The sequence below is a fragment of the Sciurus carolinensis genome, chromosome 1, assembly GCF_902686445.1.
Source record: "Sciurus carolinensis chromosome 1, mSciCar1.2, whole genome shotgun sequence".
NCBI lineage: Eukaryota > Metazoa > Chordata > Mammalia > Rodentia > Sciuridae > Sciurus > Sciurus carolinensis.
The window spans coordinates 136,360,942-136,373,576 of record NC_062213.1 but is presented as its reverse complement, the minus strand read 5'-3'; the positions used below and the strand labels follow the sequence as shown (position 1 = coordinate 136,373,576).

Below are 12,635 nucleotides of genomic sequence, written 5' to 3'. Positions count from 1 at the left end.
TAAGCAATTCCATATAATTTTATCAAGCAACAGTTTTTTAAAAAATTTTTTCAACAGATGTTCTTAAACAGTTTCAGTTCATGCACAAACTTAAAATAGCATGAAAATGTGTATATATGCATACGTATTTATTTATTAGGAGTAGAGTAACTATTATTTCAAAAGAGTTTATGACCATAAATAAGTTTTAAACTGTGCTTGGTTTCTATGGAAGACTAGGATCAATTTTCAATAATAGGAATGAAAGCTTTAAAGATGATTTTTAAGTGTTTCATTAAAACTTCAGTAGGCATACCTCACTTACCTTTAGAAAATAATTTTTCAGAGGCTAAGGGATCGCAGGAAGAATCCTAGTTTTTACCTGATTAAAAAATATAGCAATAATCATTATAACAGATGCTAAAATGAAAAGAATAAGGAGAAATGTTATTTCAGTAGCATTAAATATTAGCAATCAACTGTGATGACAAGTGTTGACATTGAATTTTTTGTCTATATATACAGGTGCTGATATTATAAAAAATGATGGAATTTACTCGAGGTATTTTTTCTCCTTTGCTGTAAATGGTAGATATAGCTTGAAAGTGCATGTCAATCATTCTCCCAGCATAAACACCATAGCCTCTATCCCAGGAAGTCATGCTATGTATGTACCAGGTTACATAGCAAATGGTAAGAATAATTAGTACTGTTAATTTGAGTGTGTGTGTATTGGGGGAGCAAAGAGGGAGGATGAAAAAGGGAGAGAGGTGTGAAACAGATGGAATTTCAAAACTCTTTGTACTTTTATCAATATAGTATGTTGACTATCTTCTCAATACTCTGCGATTCTTGGCAGTGGATAATAGATAATAAATCATTCCCATAGACCACTTCTACCTTCATTTTAGTAATTACTTTGACCTCTTTCTTGTAACCATTTCATCAGAATTAGTAAGAGATAAAGAGGCTTATTGAGATTTCTAAGTTCTGGCTCCTATATTTCCCCTGGAGAGGTTTAGGCAAGAGAAACAAGAAAAGTTTTTAGCAGCTGAAAGAAGGAAGCAAACAATCCAGATAATCTACACAGGAAATGAGTTTATGAATAAGTACAAGCTTGGATTTACAACTGACTGATTCCTAAAGGGGTTCTGTTTTTCTGTCAGACAAAAGTGCCAAATAAATAGAAGATATGTATTAAAAAAATAAACACCATTATGTTAGTTCCTGATGGGTAGCAAGAGTTAAAATATAACAAACAGAAACAAATGATGCTCTAGACTCTCTAAAAACAATTTCAAAACTAATTTTATGATTATTATTTATGTACTTCAACAGTTATAATCAATCACTTGGACTATTCCATAACATGATTCTGTAACTTTTTTGTTCAGTGTGTACTTCCTATTAGAAATTAATCAAGATGCTACAGTGGATTTGCATCTCCTGGTCTTTTTTGTGTTTCCTCATGCATAATTCACTCTCATCTGTATTTAAAATAATTTGAATTATTTCAAAACCAATTTGCAAGGTAACATGGTTTTATTGCATAGGTATGATTTCATATCTAGATGTAATAGTTTGTTTCAAAATAGATATTCCCTTTGTTAATTTAAATGTAATATTTTTGAAGGCCTACTAGGCTTAGGAACTTGGGATACCAAATAGAAGAGCTGAATCCTATCAAGGAATTTTTGGGCAACTGACTGATCTGTGTATCTCTTTAAAACCCCTGAGTTTAGAGGATGCAAATATCAGTGTAGTGAGATTAGAAATGTTCAACTATGGCTTTCTGCATACTTTATATAGCCCTTAAGATGCAAAAAAAAAAAAAGAAGAGGGATCCCCTTGCCATGCCTACTTGTGAACAGCATTCACTTTCTCAGCTCTCCTTGGACACCCACTTCTCTGACAAATGGGAGCTGCTCTACTTTCACACCGTCGAATGTCCAGACACAGCAGCGCCTGCCCGCTTCCTTTGATCTCCCAAGTCTCTGCAGGATCCACTCTGGATTCCACCCAGGGGCCTTGAGAACTCTTCCTCATGGTCACAGGCTACTGTCCTCTCTGAGCATCATTTGAGTGTGTTTTATTACCTCCCACATTAAAAAAAGTTATAGGTCACCTCCCAGCTACCGTTCACTTCTCTATTCCCTGCCATCCTGTCCCTTGAAATTAATCAAAACCCACTGACTGTACTTTCTTTTTTTAATTATTTTTTGATTCATTGTACACGAATGTGATACAACTTTCATTTCTCTGGTTGTACATGAAGTAGAGTCACACTGTTCATGTAATCATACACGTACATAGGGTAATGATGTTTGTCTCATTCTATTATCTTTCTTTCCCTCTGCTCTCTCCCCACCCCTCATTTCCCTCTACACAATCCATCCTTCCTCCATTCTTCCCTTACCGCCCCCCCCTCCGAGATATGTATCATCATCCACTTATCAGAGAAATTATTTGGTCTTTGGTTTTTTGCAATTGATTTATTTCACTTAGCATCCATTTACCTGCAAATGCCATAATTTTATTCTTCTTTATGGCTGAATAATATCCCATTGTGTATGTATACCACAGTTTCTTGATCCATTTATCTATTGAAGGGCATCTAGGTTGGTTCCATAGCTTAGCTATTGTGAATTAAGCTGCTATCAACATTGATGTGGCTGCATCACTGTAGTATGCTGATTTTAAGTCTTTGGGTATAGGCCAAGGAGTGGGATAGCTGGGTCAAATGGTGGTTCCATTCCAAGTTTTCTAAGGAATCTCCATACTGCTTTCCAGAGTGGCTGCACTAATTTGCAACCCCACCAGCAATGTATGAGTGTACCTTTCTCCCCACATCCTCACCAACACCTATTGTTGCTTGTATTCTTTTTTTTTTTTATTGTAAACAAATGGGATACATGTTGTTTCTCTGTTTGTACATGGCGTAAAGGCATACCATTTGTGTAATCATAAATTTACATAGGGCAATGTTGTTTGATTCATTCTGTTATTTTTTCCCTTCCCCCCAACCCCTCCCACCCCTCTTTTCCCTCTATACAGTCCTTCCTTCCCCCATTCTTGCCCCCCTCCCTAACCCTAACTCTAACCCTAACACTAACCCCACCCACCCCCCATTATGTGTCATCATCCACTTATTAGTGATATCATTCATCCTTTGGTTTTTTGAGATTGGCTTATCTCACTTAGCATGATATTCTCCAATTTCACCCATTGCCTGCAAATGCCATAATTTTATCATTCTTTATGGCTGAGTAATATTCCATTGTATATATATACCACAGTTTCTTTATCAATTCATCAATCAAAGGACATCTGGGTTGGTTCCACAATCTGGTTATTGTGAACTGAGCAACTATGAACATTGATGTGGCTGTATCTCTGTAATATGCTGATTTTAAGTCCTTTGGGTATAGGCCATGGAGTGGGATAGTTGGGTCAAATGGTGGTTCCATTCCAAGTTTTCTAAGGAGTCTCCACACTGCTTTCCAGAGTGGCTGCACTAATTTGCAGCCCCACCAGCAATGTATGAGTGTACCTTTTTCCCCATATTCTCGCCAACACCTGTTGTTGCTTGTATTCTTGATAATCGCCATTCTAATTGGGGTGAGATGGAATCTTAGGGTGGTTTTGATTTGCATTTCTCTTATTACTAGAGATATTGAACATTTTTCCATATGTTTGTTGATTGCTTGTAGATCTTCTTCTGTGAAGTGTCTATTCATTTCCTTAGCCCATTTGTCGATTGGATTATTTGTATTCTTGGTGTAGAGTTTTTTGAGTTCTTTATAGATTCTGGAGATTAGTGCTCTATCTGCAGTGCATGTGGCAAGGATTTTCTCCCACTCTGTGGGCTCTCTCTTCACATTGTCATTGTATTTTCTTTTGCTGAGAAAAAGCTTTTTAGTTTGAATCTATCCCATTTATTGATTCCTGCTTTTATTTCTTTTGTTTTGGGAGTCAAGGTAAGGAAGTCTGGTTCTAAACTCACATGATGAAGATTTGGACCTAGTTTTTCTTCTATTTGGTGCACAGTCTCTGGACTGTACTTTCTCACCTCAGTTCACTACTCTCCTTGTCACAATGTGGCTTCCACTCAAATCATTCTACTGGAATTGCTCTGCCTCTAGTTGCCAATGACCACCTGCTGCCAAGTCCAGAGGACACACTTCAGTTCTCATCTTCCCTGATCTCAGCAGTATCTGGTAGCAGATTGAGCTGTCCCTTGCTGTTTCCTGGTTTCCATGATACCACAGTCTCCTGGTTACCTTTTTTTTTGTTACTGTTGTTTTCTTAAAGATTTTTTTTCATTTGTTGCGATTTGTTGTACGTGACAGTAGAATGCATTTGTACATTCTGATAGATCATGCATAAATGGAGCGCGATCTCCCACCCCGCTGATTATACATATTGTAGGATCACATCAATCTTGCAGTACTATATGCACATGAGATAATAATGTCTGTTTCACTCCACTATCATTCCTACCCCCGTGCCTCGTCCACTCCCTTATCTCTCCTCTACTTAATCTAAAGTACCTCTATTCTTCCCTGTCCTCCACTTATTGTAAATTAGCATTCGCCTATCAGAGAAAACATTTGTCTCCTCCTGGTTACCTCTTATTCTCTGGAATTTTTTTTCAGCCTCTTTTCTAGCTCCTCCTTTTCTAAAGGAGCTTAATCCTAATTTTTTCATTCTATCTGGAGCCACAGTGCTGAACTGTGACTTTGAGCAAGTTGCCTAGCTTCTGAGAGTCTCAGTTTTATCATCTACATAAAAAAATGGGGGCGATAACTACTCTTCTCATAGTTTTGCTGAGAAGAACTAAATATTTGACTTGCACGAGTTACTTAGAAAAGTGCCTGGCCCATAGTAAATATTCAATATATACTACTTATCATTAGGCTTAAATTATTATTAGGTGATCTCTTTAATCCACATGGCTTTAATAATATGTACATGCCATATCCTCCAAATTCATAATTTCAAAATTATTAAATCTAGCCCCAAACCCCTTTTTGAGCTTGAAATTCATAGATAACAGACTCTGGTATTTTACAAGAATTATAAACCATTTTACTTAATTTTTGGTCTCTTTCTCCTGGGAGCTATTTTTTTAAATCATCTTTATCTCCTTCACTATTCCACATATAAATCTATTATCAACTTTTGTTGGCTTTGTCTCCAAAATACATCTTGAAACCTTTCTCACCTCCTCTCACTGCTCTTGCCTGTCCCAAACTGCAATCTTCTCTCATCTGAACTATTGATGGCTCTCTGAGTGTCCCTCTTGCTGGCCGTACTTTACTCCAATCTCTACAGAACAACCAGAGGGACCTATCACATTGGCCTACAAAGTCTTGCATAAATTTCTGTCCTGTCTCATCTCAGACTATTCTCTCCCCTCTTTCTGTTTTGTTTTCTTTTATTTATTGATTGACTGCCGTGCTGAGGATGGAATCCAGGGCTTCACATATACTACTTACTCAAGTGCTCTACCACTGAGCTCTACCCCATCCCCTTTCCTTTCTTTAATTTAGTTTTTCTACCTTACTCAGCTCTTGCATACCTCAGAGTTTTCACCCAAGTTTGTCCCTTTACCTGGGACTGATTTTTTTTAACCTCTGCTCTTTACAGGGCTGATCTCTCAACTTTTAGGAACACTTCAAATGTCACGTGCTTGATTTCATTCTAAATTATGGACTCAAGCTATTTTCTTTGACAGCATTCTGCCCTTTTGCCTTCTTTCCTCATTAGAATTTGTAAATGTATGTGTACTAATATGATTAACCCAACTGAGAATTCCATGCAGGATTCTGTTTTGTCTGTGATTACTGGCATAGCATATGCCCTCAATAAATACTTAAGGAGTGATGAATGGATGCATGAATGAATTAATGGATACATAAACTTAGTTATTCTAAAGAAGTGGTTTAAAAAGCTTTTTAAAAGTCTCTTAATAATCTGTTAAGAACAAGCTGTTCAGGAGATTTGTAATTCGTTGTTTGGGCTATTCTTTTCTTTTATATCTTAGGTAATATTCAGATGAATGTTCCAAGAAAACTAGTGCACAGAAGTGAGGAGGAGAAAAAGTGGGGCTTCAGCCGAGTTAGCTCAGGGGGCTCCTTTTCAGTGATGGGAGTTCCAACTGGCCCCCATCCTGATGTGTTTCCACCATGCAAAATTATTGACCTGAAAGCTGTAAAAATGGAAGAGGAAGTGACCCTATCTTGGACAGCACCTGGAGAAGACTTCGATCAGGGGCAGGGTATGTTTGCTGGTTTCATTATGTATTTTTCTACAAGATGGTATTTCTAATTACTATGCCAAAGGTTAGTTGGGTGAAAATAGCTTTAGGGTTTGGAGCTGAAAAAACTACAGGTTGCCATAAAAAGTCTGCTGCCCCAGGAGCGAATAAACCCTGGTAGACTCACTGGCACTAATCACACAGAAATCTTCACTGGGGACCACACATTTAAGGTGGTCTATTCAGTAGAAATGGGCTCTGCATTACACAGCATGTGCTTCCAAAAACTGGAAGTGACTAGTTTTCTGAAAATTCTCCAGTGAATATTTATTCCTGTGTTTGTAAGTCAGGTTTAGGGAACTATTTCCTATGACTCATGCAAACCTTGGTGCATTTTCCTCTTCCACTTCTGGCCATCATTTTTGTTACAGAGGTTGAGAGTAGTCCCCAGATTTGGGTCCTCCTTGCCCATTCTTGGGTGCACCTTGATGGCACCCCTTCTACTTTCCCTTTCTAAGGACTATGCTAACTTCCAGGCCTCCACCTACTTCATCTTTTTCCTAATTTTTACCTGATTGGCACAACACCATTTATTAAGAAATATTTGTAGACCCCCACCATTAATTTGAATTTTACCTTTATCATATGCTAACTTCCTGAATATATGGATCTATTTTTTAAATATGTCTATCATATTCTAGTGCCAGTATTTGAGCTATTGAGGCATTATGGCATTTTTATAACTAGAAGGATTAGTTCTCCTGAACTGCTATCTTTCAGACTTTGTATGACCATTTTATCATTTGTTTTCCATATAAACTTTACAATAACCTTCTCTAGTTAAAGCAAGAACCAGAGACACTTTTAATAAAATCACATAAAATTTCTATAACAGATTAGAGAAAAATAACATCTTTATTATGTTACATCCTGCTTTCAAAAAACACAAGTGCTCATGCCCAGGTTTTAGTATGGACTTTTATGAAATGTTTTAAAATTTTGCTCTTATTCTTATTTCTTTTTATGTTTATTCCTAGACATTTTTACTTTTTATTGCTATTCTCATTAGTCATTTCTAATAAGCTAGAAAACTTCTCAAAGTGACTTAACACCTCTATTTATGCTTTTAATTTCAGCTACAAGCTATGAAATAAGAATGAGTAACATCCTACAGCATATTCAAGATGACTTTAACAATGCCATTTTAGTAAATACATCAGAACTAAAACCTCAACAAGCTGGCACCAGGGAGATTTTTACATTCTTACCCAAACTTTTCATAAACGGACCTGGACATCAACCTGATGGAGAAACACAAGAAAATCACAGAATTTACGTGGCCATGAGAGCAATGGATAGGAACTCTTTAAAGTCTGCTGTATCTAATATTGCCCAGATATCTTTGTTTATTTCCCCAAACTCTGCTCCTGTACTAGGAAGAGATTCTCTTATATTGAAAGGAGTTTTAATAGCAATAATTTTGATAGGAATCATTTGCCTTATTATAGTTGCAATGCATTATACTTTAAACAGGAAAAAGAGAGCAGACAAGAAAGAGAATGGAACAAAATTACTATGAATGAATATATAGAGTACTTTCCTTCTTAGATAAAAGCCACATGGCCTTTGCACTTTGCAAATATACACCCTCAAAGTGAAATTAACTTAAAACTATATTAAAATTCATTATGTTTTTATACAATACAGATCTTATTTTTACATAGTTATTGGACATATTTTCATAATAGTCATTTTCAGAGATGAGTTAGAAAACCCTTAGGCTTCAGTTACAGGAAAATAACATTAATTATTTTTCAAGGTAATGTCTTTAAAGGTAAATGCAAGGGCAGAATTGAATCAGAGTCAAGAAAAGATGGTTTTATTGAAGTGGAAAAATAATTCCAAGTACAGAAAAAGGAGTTAGGTCTGAATTATGCAGTGTAACTGTCTATATAAGGCAATTGTTTAGTTACTTTGATTAATCTTTCATTTTTCCTTATCCGTGCAGAGCAGGTTGCTTGTTTATGACTGACACTCAAGCTACATCTTATATATGAAACCACTACTATAAAGTTCTTTATCTCTTACCATTTGGTTAAATGTAATACAGATCAAATCCCACCACTAATGTTCAGAGATCTTTTTTTCACAGTAAGAGGTAACCTTAAAATGTGGCTTTTATCCTTGTCTCTTCATACTGGTTTTCTAACAAAGGTTCATTGAATTTATTGTTTATAAGTTTCTATTCCCATCAAAGCGGCTTTCCAAGTTATTGCCTTGGGAACAATTGAATGAAAATGGTTTTATCTTTCATAGACTTTAAGGAATGAAAGTCATTATTCTGTGCTTATTTTAATACATATATAGACCATACACTTTTATTCTATTTCAACCAAAGAAGAGGTCATGGGGAAGAGACTGACCTTTGGAAATGACTATCATATTCTATCCTGTGGCTAAATAAGAGTCTAGAATCCTTTCTCCATCTAGGGCAGGGGAAAAGGGCAGTACAGACCACAACAAAATAAAAATCTCTTTTCACCTAACTTTACTTTCTCTCAGTTTTTAAAACAGTACTGACCAAAGAGCTTAAAATTTTATTGAATAAATATGAGTAATAATGTAGAAGAGGTCTTGGTTTTATAACCAGGACCAATTAAAAATGAAAATTAGATCAGTTTTTGGTAATAGGGAGGGAAATGTGGTGAGTTGGGACTGGAGGAGAACGCCTGAGGAGGGATTCAGCAGGGATGGAGAGAAAGCAACCATCAAATCTCTCTGCCCAGGCTACCTGCAGATAATTTACACTGCAGCCCACATCTGACCTGTTACCTTCTGAGTCTCATGGTGCCTCAGTCTTCAAGGAAGGAGCCTCAAGACTCTAGCAGTTCCCAGCTTGACACTCAGTCCCTCCTCCCTCTATTGCTATTACACCCACTAGTCTGGAATTTGCTTCTCTGTGGTTTAAAAAACAGCTAGTAACATACAGTCAGGTCTCTGATGGGTTTCAAGTCCTCATATATTTTCCTTCTTTTACAGACAGAAAGAGAAACAGTTAAATGAGTAATCAAAGCTCTGTGCTGGTGAATGCAGAGCTATACATAATAGAGCCAGGTTCCTGGACTGCTCCTTTACTCTGCCTATTTAAGAAGATCCCAGGGTTAGGCCTTAAAATTCTTAACTATTTTAAGATCAATTAACAGGGGAGAGAATCTAGCTTTAAAGTAACTTGATTTATTTGCTTTTTTTTTTTTCCCCTTCTGCTGTGTCTGTGGAGGAATGGAACAAATAGACTTCAGTCTAGGACTTAGTTAAGTGTAAGAGAGAAAAGTAAGGCATAGCAAAGATGTAAATGTCATAAACAAACATAACAGGATAGAAAATGTAATTTCATGAAGGGGGTCAGAATAGGAAGATGCTGATTTAGAGATCCCAGCAATCAATAGGACAGAGTCATTGTAAAGGCCCTGATATTGAATAAATAATAATAATAAGAAGAAGAATAGAGAAGAACTGAGCCAAAGAGAATGAGGAACTATGAAGTGTTAGTTACCAACTTGAGAATAATGTTGGGACGCAACATGAATAATAACATTATTGAAGGTTTGACCATGAATTGCAAGAGCAGGAAAAAAGTGAACTAGAAGCTAAGTTATCTGAGAGAAGGAAGAGAAGTCAAAGGAATGAAAATAATAGAGGAAAGTATTATTGTCCTTAAATGTCAGAATAGACTTTGTTCTGTAGTGGATAGAAACTTGTTCTGGAAATTGAAAAGGATATTTTCCCATGTTTTCCCCAACTCTTTTCGTGATAGTAGAGTAAGATTAAATCTCAATGAGAAATAGAGAAAAGTAGGAGAGAGGATATTTTTCAATGACTGTTGATGTAGCTGGCACACTGAGCAGGTGGTTGTTTTATGTGTCCCCTGAATACCTTTGTACTTGCATGTCAATTATCAAAAGATCTATAAAAATGTATGTTTGCTTATACTTTATCTTTTGATACAATGTAATTATTCTTGGAAGAGCTGATCTCTAGATACTCATTAAAAAATATAACAAATCCAACAGCAATAATGGTAGAGTTGCTCCCATGCAGCTAATCTTTTTGCTGATAACAATTATAACTCTGGACAAAATTTACCTTCCTGAAGACACAAGACACACAGTTGGTAGAAATTGGAGGAGATACGGTCCTTTAGAAAAGGGAAGAAGCCTATGTGCTCCATGTTTAATCAGCTTTCCCTTGAAGGTTCTCCCCAGTTTGCTTGGAGTATCTGGACAGGGCTCAAGTAAAAGGCAGTACTCTTACTGGGTCAACAAGCTAGAAGTAGAGGTTTTGGGATGCTGGTGTAGTTGGAAATTGAGGAAGGAAATCCCAGAAAGGAGGCAACTACAGAGGGAGAACTTCCCAAATCTGCACTCTTTCAATCTTTGGACAAGTCCTGAACTGCAAATGAATATAGTGGAAAACAAGAGCTTAGAGGCTAACCAAGAGCTGGACAAGTATTCCAGCTACTGCCTAGTTCTGGAGGGAAAGAGTTTAGGATTCAATCTCATCTCTGTCTAACAGAGGAGCTTGGCATCTTGGGTTTCCACTGGAATTCCAGAAGGGCCACAGTAGGGATGAGGATTATGTCCCTACACTAAGAGTTATGCCCTAGAACTAAGAGAAATATACTTTAACTATACTAGAAATATACTAGAACATAACTCAGAAAGAAATATAATACAAGATATTAAAGATATAATAGAAAAAATTACTAGGCATAGCAAGTAGGAAATTTGTCAATGGAGGAAGAGTCAAAAAGTTAGGTAGATTTGAAGTTGGAAGACAAAGAGTTAATAATAACTATGATAAATATGATAAAGAAACTATAGGAAAAGATGAATATAAATGTTGGGGGCTGTGCCAGCCAGAACGGCGCCTGATCACATTGGCGGTGAGGAGGTTAATTAACATAAGCACACTTAGGTGATTTATCACTGGCCGTATTCAGTTAAATCCATGCGCACAACGCGTGCTCAGGTGTTCCCCAGCGCGCCTGCTAGGGCCTGCTCATTTTGACCCTTGCCGGTGATGGGGCAGCTGGCTCCTCGCCTGATTGCAACTGGCATGGCCCCGCCCTCCGCCTCCTGGAGGGAATATAAGCGGGCAGTGGGCAGGGGCGCAAGAGTAAGAGCAGCAGCCAGTAAGGAGAAAGTAAGTTAGGCACGACAGTAAGCAGCAGCAGCTAGCAGAAAGAAGCGGAGTAGAAACCATTAGCAGAAAGGAAGAAGAAGAAGCGGCAAGCAGATAGAAAGCACCTCAAATAGACGCACCTTAGTTCACAGGATGCAGGACGCACCTTTAAGAAGAAGCAGCAGAACTAAAGAAGAAATAGATCTCTGATAAGCGTAGAAGCCTCTCTTTCTCTAAAACTTTCTCTCTAAGCAAAGTTTCTCTTCCTGATAAGCAAAGTTTCTCTTCCTCTAAGCAAAGTCTCTCTTCCTCTAAGCAAAGTCTCTCTTCCTGATAAGCAAAGTTTCTCTTCCTCTAAGCAAAGCCTATCTTTCTCTCAGGGTCTCTCTTCCTCTATGAATTAGTGAATATAGGAAAAATAGTTTATTTCCAGGCCCCTCTGATAAATACCTGCGCAATTGTTGCCGCGGGCAGCGACATATAAATGATAAGGAGAAGAGAAATTTCAAGAAAGACATGGGAACTCTTAAAAGGAAAGTGAAATGATCCTCAAATTAAAAAATAAAGTATATGAAAAACATGCTTATAATGGATTAATAACAGATTGGTACTACAGAAGAATCAGATGATTTGAAGACAGGGAAGATAAACAAAGAAAATATTAATAGATTGGAAAAGGGAGATTATAACACAATAATGGTAGGGAACTTTAACACCATGCTTTCAGCAATGGACAAATCATCCAGAGCGAAAATCAGCAAAGAAACAGCAAATTTAAACTTCTCCACTACACTGGGGACATTCTTGAGGACAGATCACATGTTAAGTCACAAAACAAGTCTTAACTAATTTGCAAGATTGAAAACATCAAGGATCTTTTCTGACCACAGTGGCATAAAGCTAGAAATCAATAATAAGAGAAACTTCAGGAATCTTACAAATAGATAAAAATTAAACAATATTCTCTTAAATAGCCACTAAGTCAATGGAAAAAATTAAACAAAAAATTTAAAAGTTCTTGAGACAAATGAAAATGTAAACATAAGCTATTGAAACCCATGGAATATATTAATAGCAGTCCTAAGAGATAAATGAACTTCACTAAATGCCCACAACCAAAAAGATGAAAGATCACAAATAAACCACTGAATGTTGCACCAAGGAATTAGAAAAACAAAACAACTCAATCCCAAAGGAAGGAAATTATAAAGTTCAG

The 12,635-nt window shown here is 36.9% G+C and overlaps 1 protein-coding gene across 1 annotated transcript in view; it reads left to right on the top strand.

Annotated features, from left to right (window-relative positions):
- Positions 1 to 10,324, top strand: part of Clca2 (chloride channel accessory 2) — a 38,243-nt gene extending 27,919 nt beyond the window's left edge. The window contains exons 12-14 of the mRNA XM_047528200.1: positions 505 to 672; positions 6,026 to 6,259; positions 7,375 to 10,324. Coding sequence (XP_047384156.1) covers positions 505 to 672; positions 6,026 to 6,259; positions 7,375 to 7,817 — 845 coding nt within the window. The 3' untranslated portion in view covers positions 7,818 to 10,324. The remainder of the gene's footprint in view (positions 1 to 504; positions 673 to 6,025; positions 6,260 to 7,374) is intronic.
- The last annotated feature ends 2,311 nt before the right edge of the window (positions 10,325 to 12,635 follow it).